This window comes from Pseudorasbora parva, chromosome 23, assembly GCF_024679245.1.
Source record: "Pseudorasbora parva isolate DD20220531a chromosome 23, ASM2467924v1, whole genome shotgun sequence".
Classification (NCBI taxonomy): Eukaryota; Metazoa; Chordata; class Actinopteri; order Cypriniformes; family Gobionidae; genus Pseudorasbora; species Pseudorasbora parva.
Genome location: NC_090194.1, coordinates 25,063,192 through 25,081,298, shown reverse-complemented (window position 1 = coordinate 25,081,298; position 18,107 = coordinate 25,063,192). Strand labels below are relative to the sequence as shown.

Here is an 18,107-nt window from a genome sequence, read left to right as displayed (position 1 = left end):
ATTACTTTTCCCTTGAAAAAGTAAAGTATCATATTCAAAGTGCAAATGGGCCAATTGAATATGTGTGTATATAAATTTCAATATGTGTGTTGTGCCTTTGCACTGTTTAGTCTAGGCAATGTTTTAACTTTTGATTGAACACTGTACATGTGTTGAAAGTATCAAAATGCCGTGTATTTCATTAAAAACCGAAATGTGAAAGTACTTTGGTATTGGTTCATTTATGCTGCTCTAGACCTACAAGACGTTTTATGGAGTATGTATGTATACATGTAACAGTACACGTATGTTAATAATTACTGGTAAGTAAGAACAAAATATTTAACTCTTGAGTCAGTGTTAATTTATTTACACTTTTGAAAGTGTTAATTTAACTCGGGCCAGTGTGGATTATATATACACCATAAAAGTGTTAAAATTAACTCCCACTGAGTTAAATTAACTCTGGCGATTTTGCTGTGTGTGCTCAATTGGCCTGCCAACTCTCCTGACTTGAATCTGTGGGATATTGTGAAGAGAAAGTTGAGAGATGCAAGACCCAACACTCTGGATGAGCTTAAGGCCGCTATTGAAGCATCCTGGGCCTCCAAAACACCTCAGCAGTGCCACAGGCTGATTGCCTCCATGCCACGCCGCATTGAAGCAGTCATTTCTGCAAAAGGATTCCCGACCAAGTATTGAGTGCATAACTGAACATAATTATTTGAAGGTTGACTTTTTTTGTATTAAAAACACGTTTCTTTTATTGGATGAAATATGCTAATATTTTGAGATTTTTAGTTTTCATGAGCTGTATGCCAAAATCATCAGTATTAAAACAATAAAATACCTCAAATATTTCAGGTGGTGTGCAATGAATCTAAAATATATTAAAGTTTCATTTTTATTATTACATTACGGAAAATGATGGTGCTCCATTTAACTTTTCTGACATCCTTTACTCTTCCCTGATGATGACCTCTGATCTACTTTCTGTAAGATCTGAATTTCTGCAGTTTGAATTATAGAATATTGAATTTGATGTTCTGAATTTCTTCATCTGAAATCTTGAATCTGTATTTTTAAAAACTGAATATTTCCAGTCTAATATCCAGACAAAATATCTGCTGTTTGAAAATACATGTCGACATAAAAACATTTCAGATGTGTTCAAATTCAAATGTTCTATATTCAACATTTAAAAATTCAAATACAGAACTATGTAAAATGCAACAAAATATTCAATTTTGTTAGATAACACTTGTCAATAATTCAGATTTATACAATTCAAATTCAGATAATGTTGTCATATTTCTAGCTCCATAGAGTACCCCTCTATTATTGCATGTGTCCCATTTTACTCACTATAATGTTACACATCTTTAACACATTAAATGCAGTATTGTGAGCGTAAGAGATATAATTTAAACCCTAAAAAAAAAACTCACGCTAGATTCTGTGTGGCAAAACGTTTAATAATAAACTGCTAAAAAAAAATCATTTTCAGTTATCATTCATGTATGAACGTCTTTCAACTGTTCCGTCAAACTATAAGATGCAAAAGATTACAATATGTAGAAACAGTATCATTCTTGGTTCTGTTAATGTAATATTCACGCTCACGTTTCGAGATGGATGTTTTATAACGTTAGTTCATAGAGGACTGTGCATCAGGCAGATTGTGTAGCTGAAATCCTTTGCTTTAGGAGCTGTTCTTTTCGAGTGTTCTGAAAGGTGGTCATGCATTCCTTAAACTTCTGAACCTCAGTTTGACACTTCCTCCAGTCCTGATGTTCAGCCATACAGTCCTGCAGAGCGTAGTGCAGCTTAGCACAGCCTGTCCTGGAGATCATCCCATCCACTGGATCATCCTCATCCTCCTCTCTGTTCCGGTTGTGAGGAGATGGAGTAGTTGACGCCATAACGTTACTATTAGAAAAAATATCATTATTCGATTTTCTTTCACGCTTGAGTCACAGTATGAAAAAAAAAAAACTATTAAAGGTGTAATATTTTAATAAACTTGCATTTACAGTTTGTAATGATATCAAGAGGTAACTTCAAGAAGGCTTCATAACTTGTCAAACCGCAGCCGGGCACATTTCATATCACGAACAGGAAATGTGTTACATGTTTTAGGGTCCGAGTCCATTTCATCGAAATAAAATGGCAGTACGTGTAATTGCAATTGTTATCCACTAGATGTCAATGTTATATCAGTCAATAGAAATGTGCTGAAGCGCTTGTTCACGACACATTTAGTAAATCTAAAGTGCAAATAGTTATTCTACCTGAATATGATATATTGTTGTCACAACTAGCACGTGAAAAGGTTATCTTTATGAACAAATGCAAGTCAGCGAGCCAGTAGTTTCGAACTGGTTTTGGAGTAGGTAAATCTGGCACCAGCATTTAAAAAAAAGAGCAGCTTTTGATTTTCATCAGAGACGCTGTACGGCTGTAGTGTATGATACGTGCAATATATATATATATATATATATATATATATATATATATATATATATATATATATATATATATATATATATATATATATATATATTAAAAAAAATGGTGAATATAAAACATTGTTATTACACTTATGTACACTTATATGATGGGAGAGTTCATAGTGGAAAACGCGAGTAGAGCAAACGATTATTAGTTTAAACTAAATTTGCTCGATGTAGTGGTCCTTAAAACTTACCAAAGATTCAGTGATGCATTGATTTTGACATTAATATTTATAACTGTCAGTCATACATTTTTTTCGAGTGAATCCCGTAACGTTATGCGGATAGGTCAGTGTATTGAAGCGTGTATGTGCACTTTATAATCACTAAAAGCTGTCACTCATCAATAAACACGCAATCTCACAAAGTTCCGCTATAATCAGTGAAGCTGGAAAACAATGAATCTCCATTTACACAATGTCTGCACTTACAGAGGATTGATACGCGTGTTAACTGAACTCAGAACCTGTCCTGGACAAACACCCTTGAGCGGTGAGAGGATTCCAAATTCAACACCTGTGATTGGCCAACTGCATTGTAGAAATCTACAAACATGTCTGTGATTGGCTACATTACTCATCGAAGCGAAAACACATCATTTGAGGAGTGCAAATTAACTAGCAATTTATTTTGACTTATTCTGTACCCAATATAGCGTTATAAACTAATCTGTTTTTAGAGATAAAACTCTTTATTCGATTTTCATGAAAACGAATCCCAGAGAACAATCTACTCGGTAAGTGTTAATTACCAGGTTAATTTTTCACTGGAATTGTCCTTGAAGGCACACTTAATGTATATTCATTACTAAATTGCACATTATTTTATTACTATTGGTAAGAATAAGACATGTTAACATATATCATTCATCCTTATTTTTGTAATTTTGTGGGGGGTTACAATTCAATAAAACTTATTTTTGCTTGATCTAAACATTGTTTATCATTAAGTAAAAATATATGTTTTGTATAGGGCCTACTATTTAATAATAATATCTAATAATGTTTTGTTTTAAATGGATGAGGAAAAAAATAGCGCCTTGAAATAAAAATGTGCCATCTGTCAAATGAAGGAAGACTGTTGGAGTTTCCTATATTGACAAAAATAAAGGTAAACTACACAGCAAAATATCCCGTTTTTTGTTGTTTTTATGGTGTTAATTTATCAGAGTTAAAAAAAAAGTGTTGATTTGAATCGCAACAACCCTTACAGTGTAAATCAGAGGTCAGAGCACTGTAAAAAAATAAATAAAAATCAGGTCTTCAATTGAAAATGTTCTAGTGTCTGATCAAATTTTTCAGTAGGCCGAATGTAATTTCTGTGGATTAAATTGCATCAATCCACGGAATTTAAATTCGGCCAATTAAGAAAAATTTAGATGTGATCAGTCACTAGAACATTTTCAACATTTTCAGACTTGCCATACTGTACATCGGTTTACCATTGGGCTGGTTTTGTACCTGTATATGTGATGTTAAATATATCTAACTTATAAAACAATCTTGCATGCTTCAGGAAATACTAGACGTGGAAGTGATGGAGAAAGACTGCATGACTGCACTTGATGAAGTAAATTGTTAATTAAACAAATTAATTGAAGTGATATACCAGTCGTGAAACTTTCCTTTCTTTCTTTCAATTATTATATTTTAAAATATCAAGCAGTTAAGTAGTTTAAATGTAATTAAAATGAGACATGTGAAGGCATTGTTTCATTTAAGAATTGTATGGCTTCATGAACAAACATTACAGTAGACATCTGTCTTAATTTGGAGAGTAATATATTAAAACATAATTTTCACATTTCTTATTTTTCTTATTTTTTATCTTCGATAACATGCTAATCAGAATTAATTTTAATCAAAGCTTCCACTACAAATAATTAGATCTGGTCAGAAGCTATTGGATTGACCAAATGTCTACATTGTTTTGAGTGGTCACAGCCAGTCTGACATTGGTCAAAAAGAAAGACCGTTGGTTGGCCTTAAAAATATAGTTTAAAACAAAATGCAGTCAGAAAATCTCATTGTAATTTGTGCCACATAAAGTATAAAGTAATTAACAACCCAAAGTGAGAAATACACACTCAAAAACAATCTAATGACTTACAATTTCCTCTAAAAGAAGGTAACATTGACAAAATGATTCTTTCGCCTGTCTTATTAAGGCCAATCCAAGACAGAAACAAATTAGGCAGAGTCAGTGTGAATGATTTCTGCCCTAATTAGCCCCAGGCTGCTCTCATCTCATGAGAGTAAGAGATAATGACCTTAGCAGGGACGTTTCGCCTGGCAAATGGGCTTCCCCATATTGGCACTTCCCATTTGAGCCAACACAGTCACCCCCAACTGCCAGATATGCTGCACACAGCATGCATGAGGTCCAACAGATCCACAAAAATAAACAAATGACAAATGGGATCAACAGCCAAAACTGTTTTCTATGTGTTTTCAATTGAATAATTTGCATAAATTATGACTATGCTGTTTCCCACCGGTCACTATTGTGACCGGGCATAAAGTCTGTGTTAGGGAGCTCTAAGGAGTAAAATACATGTACTCAGTTTGGAAAAAAAATATTTGTGATTAAACGGGTTAAGTGGTCAAGTGAAGTCTAGATATGGTATTTATTTATTTATTTCCCTTGTGAAAAAAGTGCACTTTAGTATACTTTTATAAAGTGTAGGCTACTTATTACACAGATAATATACTTATAATAAATGCACTTAATTGTGAATTAAATGCAATTTTTTCGGTGCGCTTAACACACATTATATGTAATTGATTTCAAATTTATCACATGGTGGGACCCCCCACAGTGGGACTTAAATACAACTTTATATGTACTTCCATAATCGCTTCCTAGTGTATTAAAATTGTAATTAAAAATGCACTGCTCAATGTACTGACAAGCAATTAATGTGAACTAAAACATACTTTAATGTCAGCTACATATACACTTAAGCGTGACTTAAATGCAGTGTTTCCGACACTTAATACACATAAAATGTAATTGATTTCAAATATATCACATATTAATTTTAAATAAAATACAATAAGTTGCAATTAAGAGTGATTTTTTGAAACCTCTTTAGTGGTACTTTAACACTTTCATAATCGCTTCTAGTATCTTAAAAATGTAATTAAAGTGCACTGCTCAATGTACTGACAAGCAGTTAATCCGAATTAAAACATACTTTAATGTCAGCTAAATATACACTCAAGTGTGAATTAAATGCAATGTTTTCAACGCACTTAATACACATTAAATGTAATTGATCTCAAATATATCACATATTAATTTGAAATAAAATGCAATAAGTTGCCATTAAGAGTGATTTTTTTTAAACAACTTAAGTGGGACTTTAATACAACTTTATATATACTTTCACAATCCATTCTACTGTCTTAAAAATGTAATTAAAATGCATTGCTCAATGTACTGACAAGCAATTAATGTTAACTAAAATATACTTTAACATAATTTACATGTACATATAATAATTAAATACATTCGTAATTACATTTTTCAAATAATACAGCTGCAATTTCATATAATAAACACACCAAATTTAAATCCTCTACATTTATTGACAAAAAAATCTGTAAAACAAATACACAAGAACCCCCCCCCCCCCCCCCCCCCCCCAAAAAATAAAAAAATAAAAACTTTTTCTACAAACACAAATTCATTTAGAAAGAGTCTGGAGGATTATATGCACAATCTCCCTCATCCAAAGGTACCTCTACACATCACAGAAATATACCTCACACTCAAAAAAGTGCTCATGGGCATTCATTGGCTGACTCTGAAGTTGAAGGTTAAACTAATAAATGGTCATAAATTGACGGACTGTCTTTTGTCCACACAAAAATGGCACCTGTCCTTTTATAATATTAACCTCATACACTCTGAGGGTATTTTTAATGATGTTGTCTAATTGACATACTTAAAATAAAGGCAGCTCTTTTTTTGTGCGTTTCTATGGTAATGTTAAGAGTAGACCTGTCAATCAAAGAGCTCAGTTTAGTTCAAGCGCACAGCCACTAGAATCAGACAAATAAGTGTTTATGAAGTAGTAAAGTAAAAGTAAGTGTAGTAAGTGTTTTTTTTTTTTTTTTTTTTTTTTTTTTTTTTTTTTTTTTTTTGGGACACACACCTATTCATAGAATACACTAGAGCCTTTATCAATCTTTATTAACCTTTGTAATTTAAATTTAAACAAAATAGATTCATTGTCTTTTCTGTTTTTTCAGTGATCGATTTTCATCTGATTTTTGTAAGTGATCAATCTAGAAGTCATCCTACATTTGCTATGTTCTTAACATGTTTTAGCCAATAAAGATAAATTAAAACACAAAGGCATTTGCAATATATTTGACTCCTTTTCATGTTTCTTCTTTTTCTCAACAGGCGCTATTACATACACCCTTTTTAGAGCCATTTTACCTTTGCACAGTAAATATGTTTTTAATTAACCTCAATGACAACTAAAGACTTCTCAAAGACTTCTTTAAATGATGTAAATTCCCAATTGTTGACTTTTGAGCACTATATAGGACATTTTTCGTTATTGATAAAGATGTATCATTGATAGATATCGTTATCGTTGGATCGTCCAGCCCTAAATGGGAAACACTATCTTTAATTAATCTAGTTAAAGTTATTTTGCACATATATATCGATACACACGTATGTAACTTTCCCCTATTACCCCATTTTGATTATTGGCATCCTACATTTTTTTTTTAACTGCCTGGCACATTCTTTGAGTTTGACTTTTGATTTGTCTTAGCTATTCATAATAACATGAATTCTCAACATTTTGGTAATGACTGTACTGTAATATTGTGTGTCAACATATTAATGTTCTTTCCTTAATGTATTAGATTTTATTTCATCCTCCACTGCCTCCAGATTTGTTTCCTGGCATCTCTTGTTTTAAGGTTAGTCATTTAGGCCCGCATTGCTCGCCAAGGTTGCCCTGTGTCTCATCACCATTAGAGGATAATGCATAAGTAAACTCATTGTAGAAGTGTTTAAATCAGATATTGTATCCTAGAAAATGCTTTAACGGGATGTGTTTTCAGCAAGCGTTAACGTTACCATAATTAGCTTGCCACTTTGCTGGCTTTAACCGGGAGAGTCATAGCAGAGGTGAAGTTCGGCACATATCGTCAACATGGCTGGTTTGCTTTTGAATCAGAGGGACCAGTGGTTGCAGGGTCCTCAAATTGTCTATAAACTAATGCTCCCTACATATAATATGATTATCTGTTCCACAGGCAATGTTCAGCCCCCCTCATATTCCAGATCCTGTCCAGTTTACAGCTCCAACACAGGTACACAGTGCCCATCATCACCCTAACATTTAATCTATAATTTGGTTCTTAGCTGAAGTTCACTTTGGTCTCAGACATGTGAAGTTTGTCATAAGGAACACAATATATGAGCAGATGGATCTAACTAGCCTACTACTACCCCCCCCCCCCCCCCCATATGTGGAAGTAATGTGTCTATAATCCAAATAATATTGCTCTACGTACTTAGCATAAAAGTTCATCTTATGTATAGTAAAGTCAAACACACTTATGTCTCTCAAATAGAGGGAGACTATAGTTACAGCTCTTCTTTTTAGGCCTACTATAGTCTTCAGCTGTGCTGTTGTTAGTCGGTTAAGCTAGTCATAGATTTGTTATGTATTGTTGTCTCTCAGCAGTTCTGAGTACTTTGTGGAGCACTTATCCATTGCATGCACTATGTATGTTCAAGAAGTTTAGACACATATTTTCAAGTTTCACGTTTTATTGTCATATACTCATACATGAGAAGCATCTACTGTGAACTTTTGATTTTTGTTGAGCTCATCAGTTAAAATATCTATAAAAAAAATAATAAAAAATTAAAGCTGCAAGCAGCATTTAGCGGGGTTCAAGCGTTTAAGGCCTTTTAAGCACATAGGCATTAAAGACATTAAGTTTTATTTAGCAAGATTTTAAACACTGAAATAATAGATGGAAAAGTCAATTTACAGCCAATATAGGCAATTTACCATAAAAATGCATGGTTTTTATAGCTTTTTAACAGTTATAGCGCCACCTATAGTCCGATCTCTTTAAAACTTTTCATGCTTCATCAGCATGTCATGCTACATATACCCAACAATTTTCGTGAATTTTTGAGCTTCCCTTTTGAGTTAGCGCCAACTAGTGGCCGATTTCTTTCAAAAATCTTACAGACCTCTAGGACCATGAGTCAAACATGCCCACCAAGTTTCGTTCCGATCGGCCTCTGTTAACCTTGTCTAATAGGTGCTCAAATTTCATTGGCCGATGGCGGCCATGTTTTTTGAGATACGCCAATGTCTGCATACCAATTTTCAGGTTAACTGGACTAGCGATCGCGTGGTTATAGCCCGTTTCATGTTTTTTTCACATTATAGCGCCACCAAGTGGCCAATCGTCGCAATATTTTTATCGTGACCTCAAATTGAGCCGATATACATGTGTACCAAGTTTGGTGACGATATCTCATTTCCTTCTTGAGTTATAGCCTTTTTAGTAAAATAGGCTCCGCCCTGAACGTCCATTTTGAAGCCAATTAGCAAAAATGAATGGAAATTTCAACTTTTTTTCGATAACTATTGATAAACAGAGACCAGAGAACATTTTGACACTGGTTTGGTTCCGATCGGTCAAAAAACCAGGGACTAGTTTGCAAAAGTAAGTTTTTAACATAATTGTGAATATTTAATTAATGATTTGATTGACAGCAATGGTTCCAGAGGCAAATTTGTTCAGCATGAGGAGATCTATCATATGATATGCATATTTTGTGGATGCGTGAAAAAACACGTGATTTCAGAGCCATAAAACTCGTTAGCGCCAACTAGTGGCCGATTTCTTTCAAAATTCTTACAGACCTCTAGGACCATGAGTCAAACATGCCCATCAAGTTTCGTTCCGATCGGCCTCTGTTAACCCCATCTAATAGGTGCTCAAATTTCATTGGCCGATGGCGGCCATGTTTTTTGAGATACGCCAATGTCCTCATAGACGTACATGGGGCCTTGGACCAAGACACTGCATACCAATTTTCAGGTCAATCGGACTAGCGGTCGCGTGGTTATAGCCCTTTTCATGTTTTTTTCACATTATAGCGCCACCAAGTGGCCAATCATCGCGATTTTTTTATCGTGACCTCAAATTGAGCCGATATACATGTGTACCAAGTTTGGTGACGATATCTCATTTCCTTCTTGAGTTATAGCCTTTTTAGTAAAATAGGCTCCGCCCTGAACGTCCATTTTGAAGCCAATTAGCATAAATGAATCGAAATTTCAACTTTTTTTTGATAACTATTGATAAACAGAGACCAGAGAACATTTTGACTTTGGTTTGGTTCCGATCGGTCAAAAAACCAGGGACTAGTTTGCAAAAGTAGGTTTTCAATAAAATTCAAAATGGCGGAAAAATTTGCATACTGTAAATAAAATCTGAGATATACATTTTGTTCGCCAAGGACTCAGCTTTCCAATGATATATGACACTTGAGTGTGGACCAAACGGTTTAGGAGTTATGAGCCTTTTCTCGCAATTGATTGCTATAGCGCCACCTATGGGCCAATTGGGGTCATAGCTTCTCAGGGTCTCCCCAACATGAGTACTACCATCTGACAAAGTTTCAAATTTCCAGCTCTTACGGTTTGGTCTGCACGATGCGTTTTAGCGGAGAATAATAATAATAATTAAAGCTGCGAGCAGCATTTAGCGGGGTTCAAGCCATTTAAGGTTTTTAAGCATTTGACACCTTTTGCATTAAAGGTTTTTAAGCACTGAATGAATTTGAGAGATATCAGGTGAAATGGTGATAAACTGACAAAATGTGACTTTAAATATTATAATAGTGACTTTATAAAGTCTAAATATGAATTGATCAGGAGAGTGCAGATAATCATACTGCTGTGGTTTGGTTCCGATCAGGCAAAAAACCTAGGACTAGTTTGCAAAATGAGGTTTTTAACATAATTGTGAATATTTAAATAAAGATTTGATTGACAGTATTGGTTATAGAGGCAAAGTTGTTCAGTATGAGAAGATCTATCATAATATATGCATATTATGTGGCTGTTTTAAACGCACCTGATTACAAAGATTCACCATAGGGAATACATGGTTTTCAAAGCTTTTTAACACTTATAGCGCCCCCTATACTCCGATCTCCATAAAACTTTGCATGTGTCTTCAACATGTTATGCCACATATACCCAACAATTTTCGTGAAGTTTTGAGTTTCCTCTTAGGATTTATAGGCTTTTGAGTGTATTTTGCCACACCTCTTTTCTAAATGGCTCTGTTATAGCCATCCAAATGCAAAAAATTAACTTTTTTTGATAATTATTGATCTAGAGAGTCCAGAGAATTGTCGTAGACTGGTTTGGTTCTGATTGGGCAAAAAACCAGGGACTAGTTCGCAAAAGTAGGTTTTTAACATAATTGCAAATATTTATTTAATGATTTGATTGACAGCAATGGTTCTAGAGGCAAAGTTGTTCAACATGAGGAGATCTATCATATGATATGCATATTTTGCCGATGTGTGCAACGCCACGTGATTGCAGAGCCATAAAACTTGTTAGCGCCAACTAGTGGCCGATTTCTTTCAAAATTCTTACAGACCTCTAGGACCATGAGTTAAACATGCCCACTGAGTTTTTTTCCGATCGACCTCCGTTAACCCTGTCTAATAGGTGCTCAAATTTCATTGGCCGATGGCGGCCATGTTTTTTGAGATACGCCAATGTTCTCATAGACAGACATGGTACCTTGGGCCAAGACACTGCATACCAATTTTCCAGTCAATCGGACTAGCGGTCGCGTGGTTATAGCCCTTTTTGTGTTTTTTCCATGTTATAGCGTCACCAAGTGGCCAATCGTCGCGATTTTTTTATCGTGACCAAAGACTGAGCCCATACACATGTGTACCAAGTTTGGTGAAGATATCTCATTTCTTGCTGGAGTTATAGCCTCTTTAGTAAAATAGACTCCGCCTTAAATGTACATTTCCACGCCCCTTTTCGTTCATGAGCCAAAATTTCAACTTTGTTTTGATAATTATTGATATTCAGACTAGAGAGAACATTTTGGCACTGGTTTGGTTCTGATATGTCAAAAAACCAGGGACTAGTTCGCAAAAGTAGGTTTTTGACAAAATTCAAAATGGCGGAAAAATTTGCATACCGGAAATGAAATCGGAGATATACGTTTTGTTCGTCATGGTCTCAGCTTTCCAATGATATAAGACACTTGACCCTTAGGACCAATGGTTCAGGAGTTATGAGCCATTTTGCGCTTTTGGTTGCTGTAGCGCCACCTATTGGCCAATCTGGCTCATAATTTGATAACCTCTCCTCGATTTTTGGACTACCTATTGACAAAGTTTGAAGTCTCTAGCCCTTACGGTTTGGTCTGCACGATGAGTTTTACGGCAGAATAATAATAATAATAAAAATCAGTACAATTACAATAGGGTTTCAGCATTTCATGCTTGAACCCCTAATAATAATAATAATAAAAATCAGTACAATTACAATAGGGTTTCAGCACTTCGTGCTTGAACCCCTAATTAAAGCTGCAAGCAGCATTTAGCGGGGTTCAAGCATTTAAGGCCTTTTAAGCACATAGGCATTAAAGACATTAAGTTTTATTTAGCAAGATTATAAACACTGAAATAATAGATGGAAAAGTCCATTTACAGCCAATATAGGCAATTTACCATAAAAAATACATGGTTTTTATAGCTTTTTAACAGTTATAGCGCCACCTATAGTCCGATCTCTTTAAAACTTTTCATGCTTCATCAACATGTCATGCTACATATACCCAACAATTTTCGTGAATTTTTGAGCTTCCCTTTTGAGTTAGCGCCAACTAGTGGCCGATTTCTTTCAAAAATCTTACAGACCTCTAGGACCATGAGTCAAACATGCCCAACAAGTTTCGTTCCGATCGGCCTCTGTTAACCTTGTCTAATAGGTGCTCAAATTTCATTGGCCGATGGCGGCCATGTTTTTTGAGATACGCCAATGTCTGCATACCAATTTTCAGGTTAATTGGACTAGCGATCGCGTGGTTATAGCCCTTTTCATGTTTTTTTTCACATTATAGCGCCACCAAGTGGCCAATCGTCGCAATATTTTTATCGTGACCTCAAATTGAGCCGATATACATGTGTACCAAGTTTGGTGACGATATCTCATTTCCTTCTTGAGTTATAGCCTTTTTAGTAAAATAGGCTCCGCCCTGAATGTCCATTTTGAAGCCAATTAGCAAAAATGAATTGAAATTTCAACTTTTTTTCGATAACTATTGATAAACAGAGACCAGAGAACATTTTGACACTGGTTTGGTTCCGATCGGTCAAAAAACCAGGGACTAGTTTGCAAAAGTAGGTTTTTAACATAATTGTGAATATTTAATTAATGATTTGATTGACAGCAATGGTTCTAGAGGCAAATTTGTTCAGCATGAGGAGATCTATCATATGATATGCATATTTTGTGGATGCGTGAAAAAACACGTGATTTCAGAGCCATAAAACTCGTTAGCACCAACTAGTGGCCGATTTCTTTCAAAATTCTTACAGACCTCTAGGACCATGAGTCAAACATGCCCATCAAGTTTCGTTCCGATCGGCCTCTGTTAACCCCATCTAATAGGTGCTCAAATTTCATTGGCCGATGGCGGCCATGTTTTTTGAGATACGCCAATGTCCTCATAGAAGTACATGGGGCCTTGGACCAAGACACTGCATACCAATTTTCAGGTCAATCGGACTAGCGGTCGCGTGGTTACAGCCCTTTTCATGTTTTTTTCGCATTATAGCGCCACCAAGTGGCCAATCATCGCGATTTTTTTATGGTGACCTCAAATTGAGCCGATATACATGTGTACCAAGTTTGGTGACGATATCTCATTTCCTTCTTGAGTTATAGCCTTTTTAGTAAAATAGGCTCCGCCCTGAACGTCCATTTTGAAGCCAATTAGCATAAATGAATCGAAATTTCAACTTTTTTTTGATAACTATTGATAAACAGATACCAGAGAACATTTTGACACTGGTTTGGTTCCGATCGGTCAAAAAACCAGGGACTAGTTTGCAAAAGTAGGTTTTCAATAAAATTCAAAATGGCGGAAAAATTTGCATACTGGAAATAAAATCTGAGATATACATTTTGTTCGCCAAGGACTCAGCTTTCCAATGATATATGACACTTGAGTGTGGACCAAACGGTTTAGGAGTTATGAGCCTTTTCTCGCAATTGATTGCTATAGCGCCACCTATGGGCCAATTGGGGTCATAGCTTCTCAGGGTCTCCCCAACATGAGTACTACCATCTGACAAAGTTTCAAATTTCCAGCTCTTACGGTTTGGTCTGCACGATGCGTTTTAGCGGAGAATAATAATAATAATAATAATAATTAAAGCTGCGAGCAGCATTTAGCGGGGTTCAAGCCATTTAAGGTCTTTAAGCATTTGACACCTTTTGCATGAAAGGTTTTTAAGCACTGAATGAATTTGAGAGATATCAGGTGAAATGAAATGATTAACTGACAAAATATGATTATAAATATTATAGTAGTGACTTTATAAAGTCTAAATATGAATTATAGAACAATATTAATCAATTGTATGACAAAATTACTATTTTACTTAGCTAACATGATAAACATGTTGCTAGGTGGTTGCTAGGTTGTTCTTGATGGTTGTTATGGTGTTGCTAGGCAGTTGTTAGCTGTCACAGATGGTTACTATAATGTTTATAGAGTTCTTACTATGTTATTTGCCTGATTTAACACTTAGCTAATCACTGCTAGCATGTGTAGCATGTTGGAAGTGCTGTTTGCTAGCATGACAAACAGACAGACAGACACACACACACACACACACACACACCACCTATTTTTGTGAAGTTTTGAGTTTTCGTTCAGGATTAATAGGCTTTTGAGCATGTTTTACCACACCTATTCTCTAAATGATCCTGTTATAGCTCCCCAAAGTGTAAAAGTCAACATGTTTTTGATAACTATTGATCAGGAGAGTGCAGAGAATCATACTGCTGTGGTTTGGTTCCGATCAGGCAAGAAAAACCAAGGACTAGTTTGCAAAACGAGGTTTTTAACATAATTGTGAATATTTAAATAAAGATTTGATTGACAGTATTGGTTATAGAGGCAAAGTTGTTCACTATGAGAAGATCTATCATAATATATGTATATTATGTGGCTGTTTTAACCCCACCTGATTACAGAGATGGAAAATACCATTTACAGCCAAAACAGGCAATTCACCATAGGAATACATGGTTTTCAAAGCTTTTTAACACTTATAGCGCCCCCTATACTCCGATCTCCATACAACTTTGCATGTGTCTTCAACATGTTATGCCACATATACCCAATAATTTCCGTGAAGTTTTGAGTTTTCCCTTAGGATTTATAGGCTTTTGAGTGTATTTTGCCATGCCTCTTTTCTAAATGGCCCTGTTATAGCTATCCAAATGCAAAAGTTCAACTTTTTTTCAATAATTATTGACCTAGAGAGTCTATAGAATTGTCCTAGACTGGTTTGGTTACAATTGGGTAAAAAACCAGGGACTAGTTCGCAAAAGTAGGTTTTTAACATAATTACGAAAATTTAATTAATGATTTGATTGACAGCAATGGTTCCAGAGGCAAAGTTGTTCAACATGAGGAGATCTATCATATGATATGCATATTTCATGGATATGTGCAACACCACGTGATTTCAGAGCCATAAAACTCGTTAGCGCCAACTAGTGGCCGATTTCTTTCAAAATTCTTACAAACCTCTAGGACCATGAGTCAAACATGCCAACTGAGTTTCGTTCTGATCAACCTCCATTAACCTTGTCTAATAGGTGCTCAAAGTTCATTGGTCTATGACGGCCATGTTTTTTGAGATACACCAATGTCCTCATACACATACATGGTAGATTGGGCCAAGACACGGCATACCAATTTTCAGGTCAATCGGACTAGCGGTCGCGTGGTTATAGCTAATTTCATGTTTTTTCCACATTATAGTGCCACCAAGTGGTCAATCTTTACACTTTTTTTATCCTGACCTCAGAATGAGCCCATACACATGCATACCAAGTTTGGTGAAGATATCTCATTTCCTTTTTGAGTTATAGCCTCTTTAGTAAAATAGGCTCCGCCTTAAATGTACATTTCCACGCCCCTTTTCGTCCATGAGTCAAAATTTCAACTTTTTTTTGATAATTATTGATATTCAGACTAGAGAGAACATTTTCGCACTGGTTTGGTTCCGATATGTCAAAAAACCAGGGACTAGTTCGCAAAAGTAGGTTTTTGACAAAATTCAAAATGGCGGAAAAATTTGCATACCGGAAATGAAATCGGAGATATACGTTTTGTTCGCCAAGGTCTCAGCTTTCCAATGATATAAGACACTTGACCCTTAGGACGAACGATTTGAGCGTTATGAGCCATTTCGCGTTTTTGGTTGCTGTAGCGCCACCTATTGGCCAATCTGGCTCATAATTTGATAACCTCTCCTCGATTTTTGTACTACCTATTGGCCAAGTTTCAAGTCTCTAGCCCTTACGGTTTGGTCTGCACGATGAGTTTTACGGCAGAATAATAATAATAATAAAAATCAGTACAATTACAATAGGGTTTCAGCATTTCATGCTTGAACCCCTAATAATAAAAATCAGTACAATTACAATAGGGTTTCAGCACTTCGTGCTTGAACCCCTAAAAACCCCTTTTGCATCAGGAAAGCCTATACCTTATAGTGGCCTTAGTAAGTCCTACAATGTGTTGAAGCAACATTCTGTCACTAATCAACCCATGTGTGGTGTCTGTATCAGTTGTTCTTGATATTTAATACTGTCCTCACACTATTCTCAAACAAATGTCTTTAAGTTTTTTGTTTATTTATTGTTTAAATGCTCTGACTTTTCTGAATGGTCTTTATAGAAACAATCAAACTAATGCCGGGTGCACACTGTGCGATTTTGGCCATGATTTGGCCGTCTGGGACAAATTTAGCTAATCCTAAAAGATTCCTCTGATCCTAGGCTAAAATCTGACGTCTTTGGTTGACATGTCCACCGGCAGCCGATTAATGAGCGCTGCGATCAAATTTTACCTCAGACGAAATTCTGGCAGTGTCAGAAGATTTGGCACACAATCCTGCAGTGTGACTTCTCCTACGACGACCGTCAAATATCTCCGTTTTTCAAGACAAACTATGACCAAAACGAGAGCTAGAGATTTCTTTTTAGCCAGCATTTCAGCCCCGCGTGTAATGCAGCTCACTGTCACTGAACGCGTCATTCATTGATGATATAAAACTCCGGGTGAGTTTTCTTGCGCGCGTCCGTTTTTAGCGCGCCTTCACTATCGTACAGTCTGACATTAATGTCAACTGAGATCTTACAGTGTGCCATGGCGATCATGTTCGTACAGTCTGACAAGGGACATTCGCAAAGGATTTTGAAAAATCGCACAGTGTGCAGGACCCATAATATATATACTTATATTTGTGCTACTGTCTTATTTTTTTCCCCCCTGTTGCTTTATTTTTTTTAAATATATATGTTTTTGTTTTGTTTAGGTGCTGTGTTAAGAAATCCCGCCCAACAAAATTCCACCGAGGCTGATGTAGAGATAACTGGCTGCGGCTGAGCAGGGACAGGAATGGGGGGCGGCAAAAGAGGGGCAAACAAGCATCTAAATTAAAAATAATAAATGACTGATCGATGTGTGATTTGTGGGTTGTTAAAATAAATGATACTGATTTTGCAAAAACTAAAGTAAAAAATTAATTCTCAAGGTCATCTCCCGGTGCCCTCCTTTTTATTTCTCTCCGAAAACTCCTGTTGCAATTTGCATGACCATTTTTTTAATTTTAAAATCACGTATCTAATCTTTTTTCTGTTAGACTGACATTTCCCAGGTTGTCAGACTGTGTATGAAATACACCCTTCACAATAACAATCACTTACTTTCAATTTAAACTTTTTTTGTTATAAAACCTGGCAACTCAAAAGCGGCTGCAGACTGCACAGCCATGGAGTCTCACATGCAAGTGGGCTAGTTGCCTACTTCTCAACTCTTGTCAAATTGTTATATTGCATAAATGTTAATGAATAACACATCACATAAACTGTTATTGAGTGTTGTTGATACAAAATAGGATCCTACTAGATCGAGGAAAGCATACGGTCGTCTCGCTCTCCCTTTGACTTAACACTGGAAGAGCTGATGTGCATGATGTGGCGTTGCAGCCGAAAATCAGCTGTTCCAGTGTTAAGTCAAAGGGAGAGCGAGGCGACCGAATGCTTTCCTCGATCTAGTGGGATCGCGCCGCATAGGTCATAATTATATCGGGTTTACGTTGGTGTTGTATATAAGAAGGACGCTGGACAAGAGGTTTATGCACGCAACTCACTTTACTTTCTCAAAAGCGGAATATCATATTTCAGACCAAAACAGCTGCATCCTCAACACGCAGCAAGGCATTACCAAATGAACACAGATTAATCTATCCTGAATGGACATA

At 35.9% G+C, this 18,107-nt stretch overlaps 1 protein-coding gene and 1 long non-coding RNA gene across 4 annotated transcripts; one reads left to right on the top strand and one right to left on the bottom strand.

Moving 5' to 3' along the window:
• Positions 1 to 965: 965 nt before the first annotated feature.
• LOC137062532 (cytochrome c oxidase assembly factor 4 homolog, mitochondrial-like) lies at positions 966 to 2,126 on the bottom strand. Of its 2 annotated transcripts, none has more exons than XM_067433406.1 (2): positions 2,007 to 2,095; positions 966 to 1,908 (listed from the first exon to the last, which is right to left on the bottom strand). In XM_067433406.1, exon 2 carries the CDS (start codon positions 1,899 to 1,901, stop codon positions 1,650 to 1,652), a length of 252 nt encoding a protein of 83 aa, XP_067289507.1. In that variant the 5' UTR covers positions 1,902 to 1,908; positions 2,007 to 2,095; the 3' UTR covers positions 966 to 1,649. The 2 variants fall into 2 exon arrangements, with proteins under 2 accessions (XP_067289507.1, XP_067289506.1); XM_067433405.1 differs by having other exon boundaries at positions 971 to 1,908; positions 2,013 to 2,126.
• A 4,796-nt stretch (positions 2,127 to 6,922) lies between these two features.
• On the top strand, positions 6,923 to 17,360 carry LOC137061993 (uncharacterized). Of its 2 annotated transcripts, none has more exons than XR_010901188.1 (3): positions 6,923 to 6,950; positions 7,382 to 7,438; positions 7,778 to 7,945. It is a non-coding gene; the product is annotated as an uncharacterized lncRNA (long non-coding RNA). The 2 variants fall into 2 exon arrangements; XR_010901189.1 differs by lacking the exon at positions 6,923 to 6,950 and adding an exon at positions 17,160 to 17,360 and having other exon boundaries at positions 7,348 to 7,438; positions 7,778 to 7,834.
• The last annotated feature ends 747 nt before the right edge of the window (positions 17,361 to 18,107 follow it).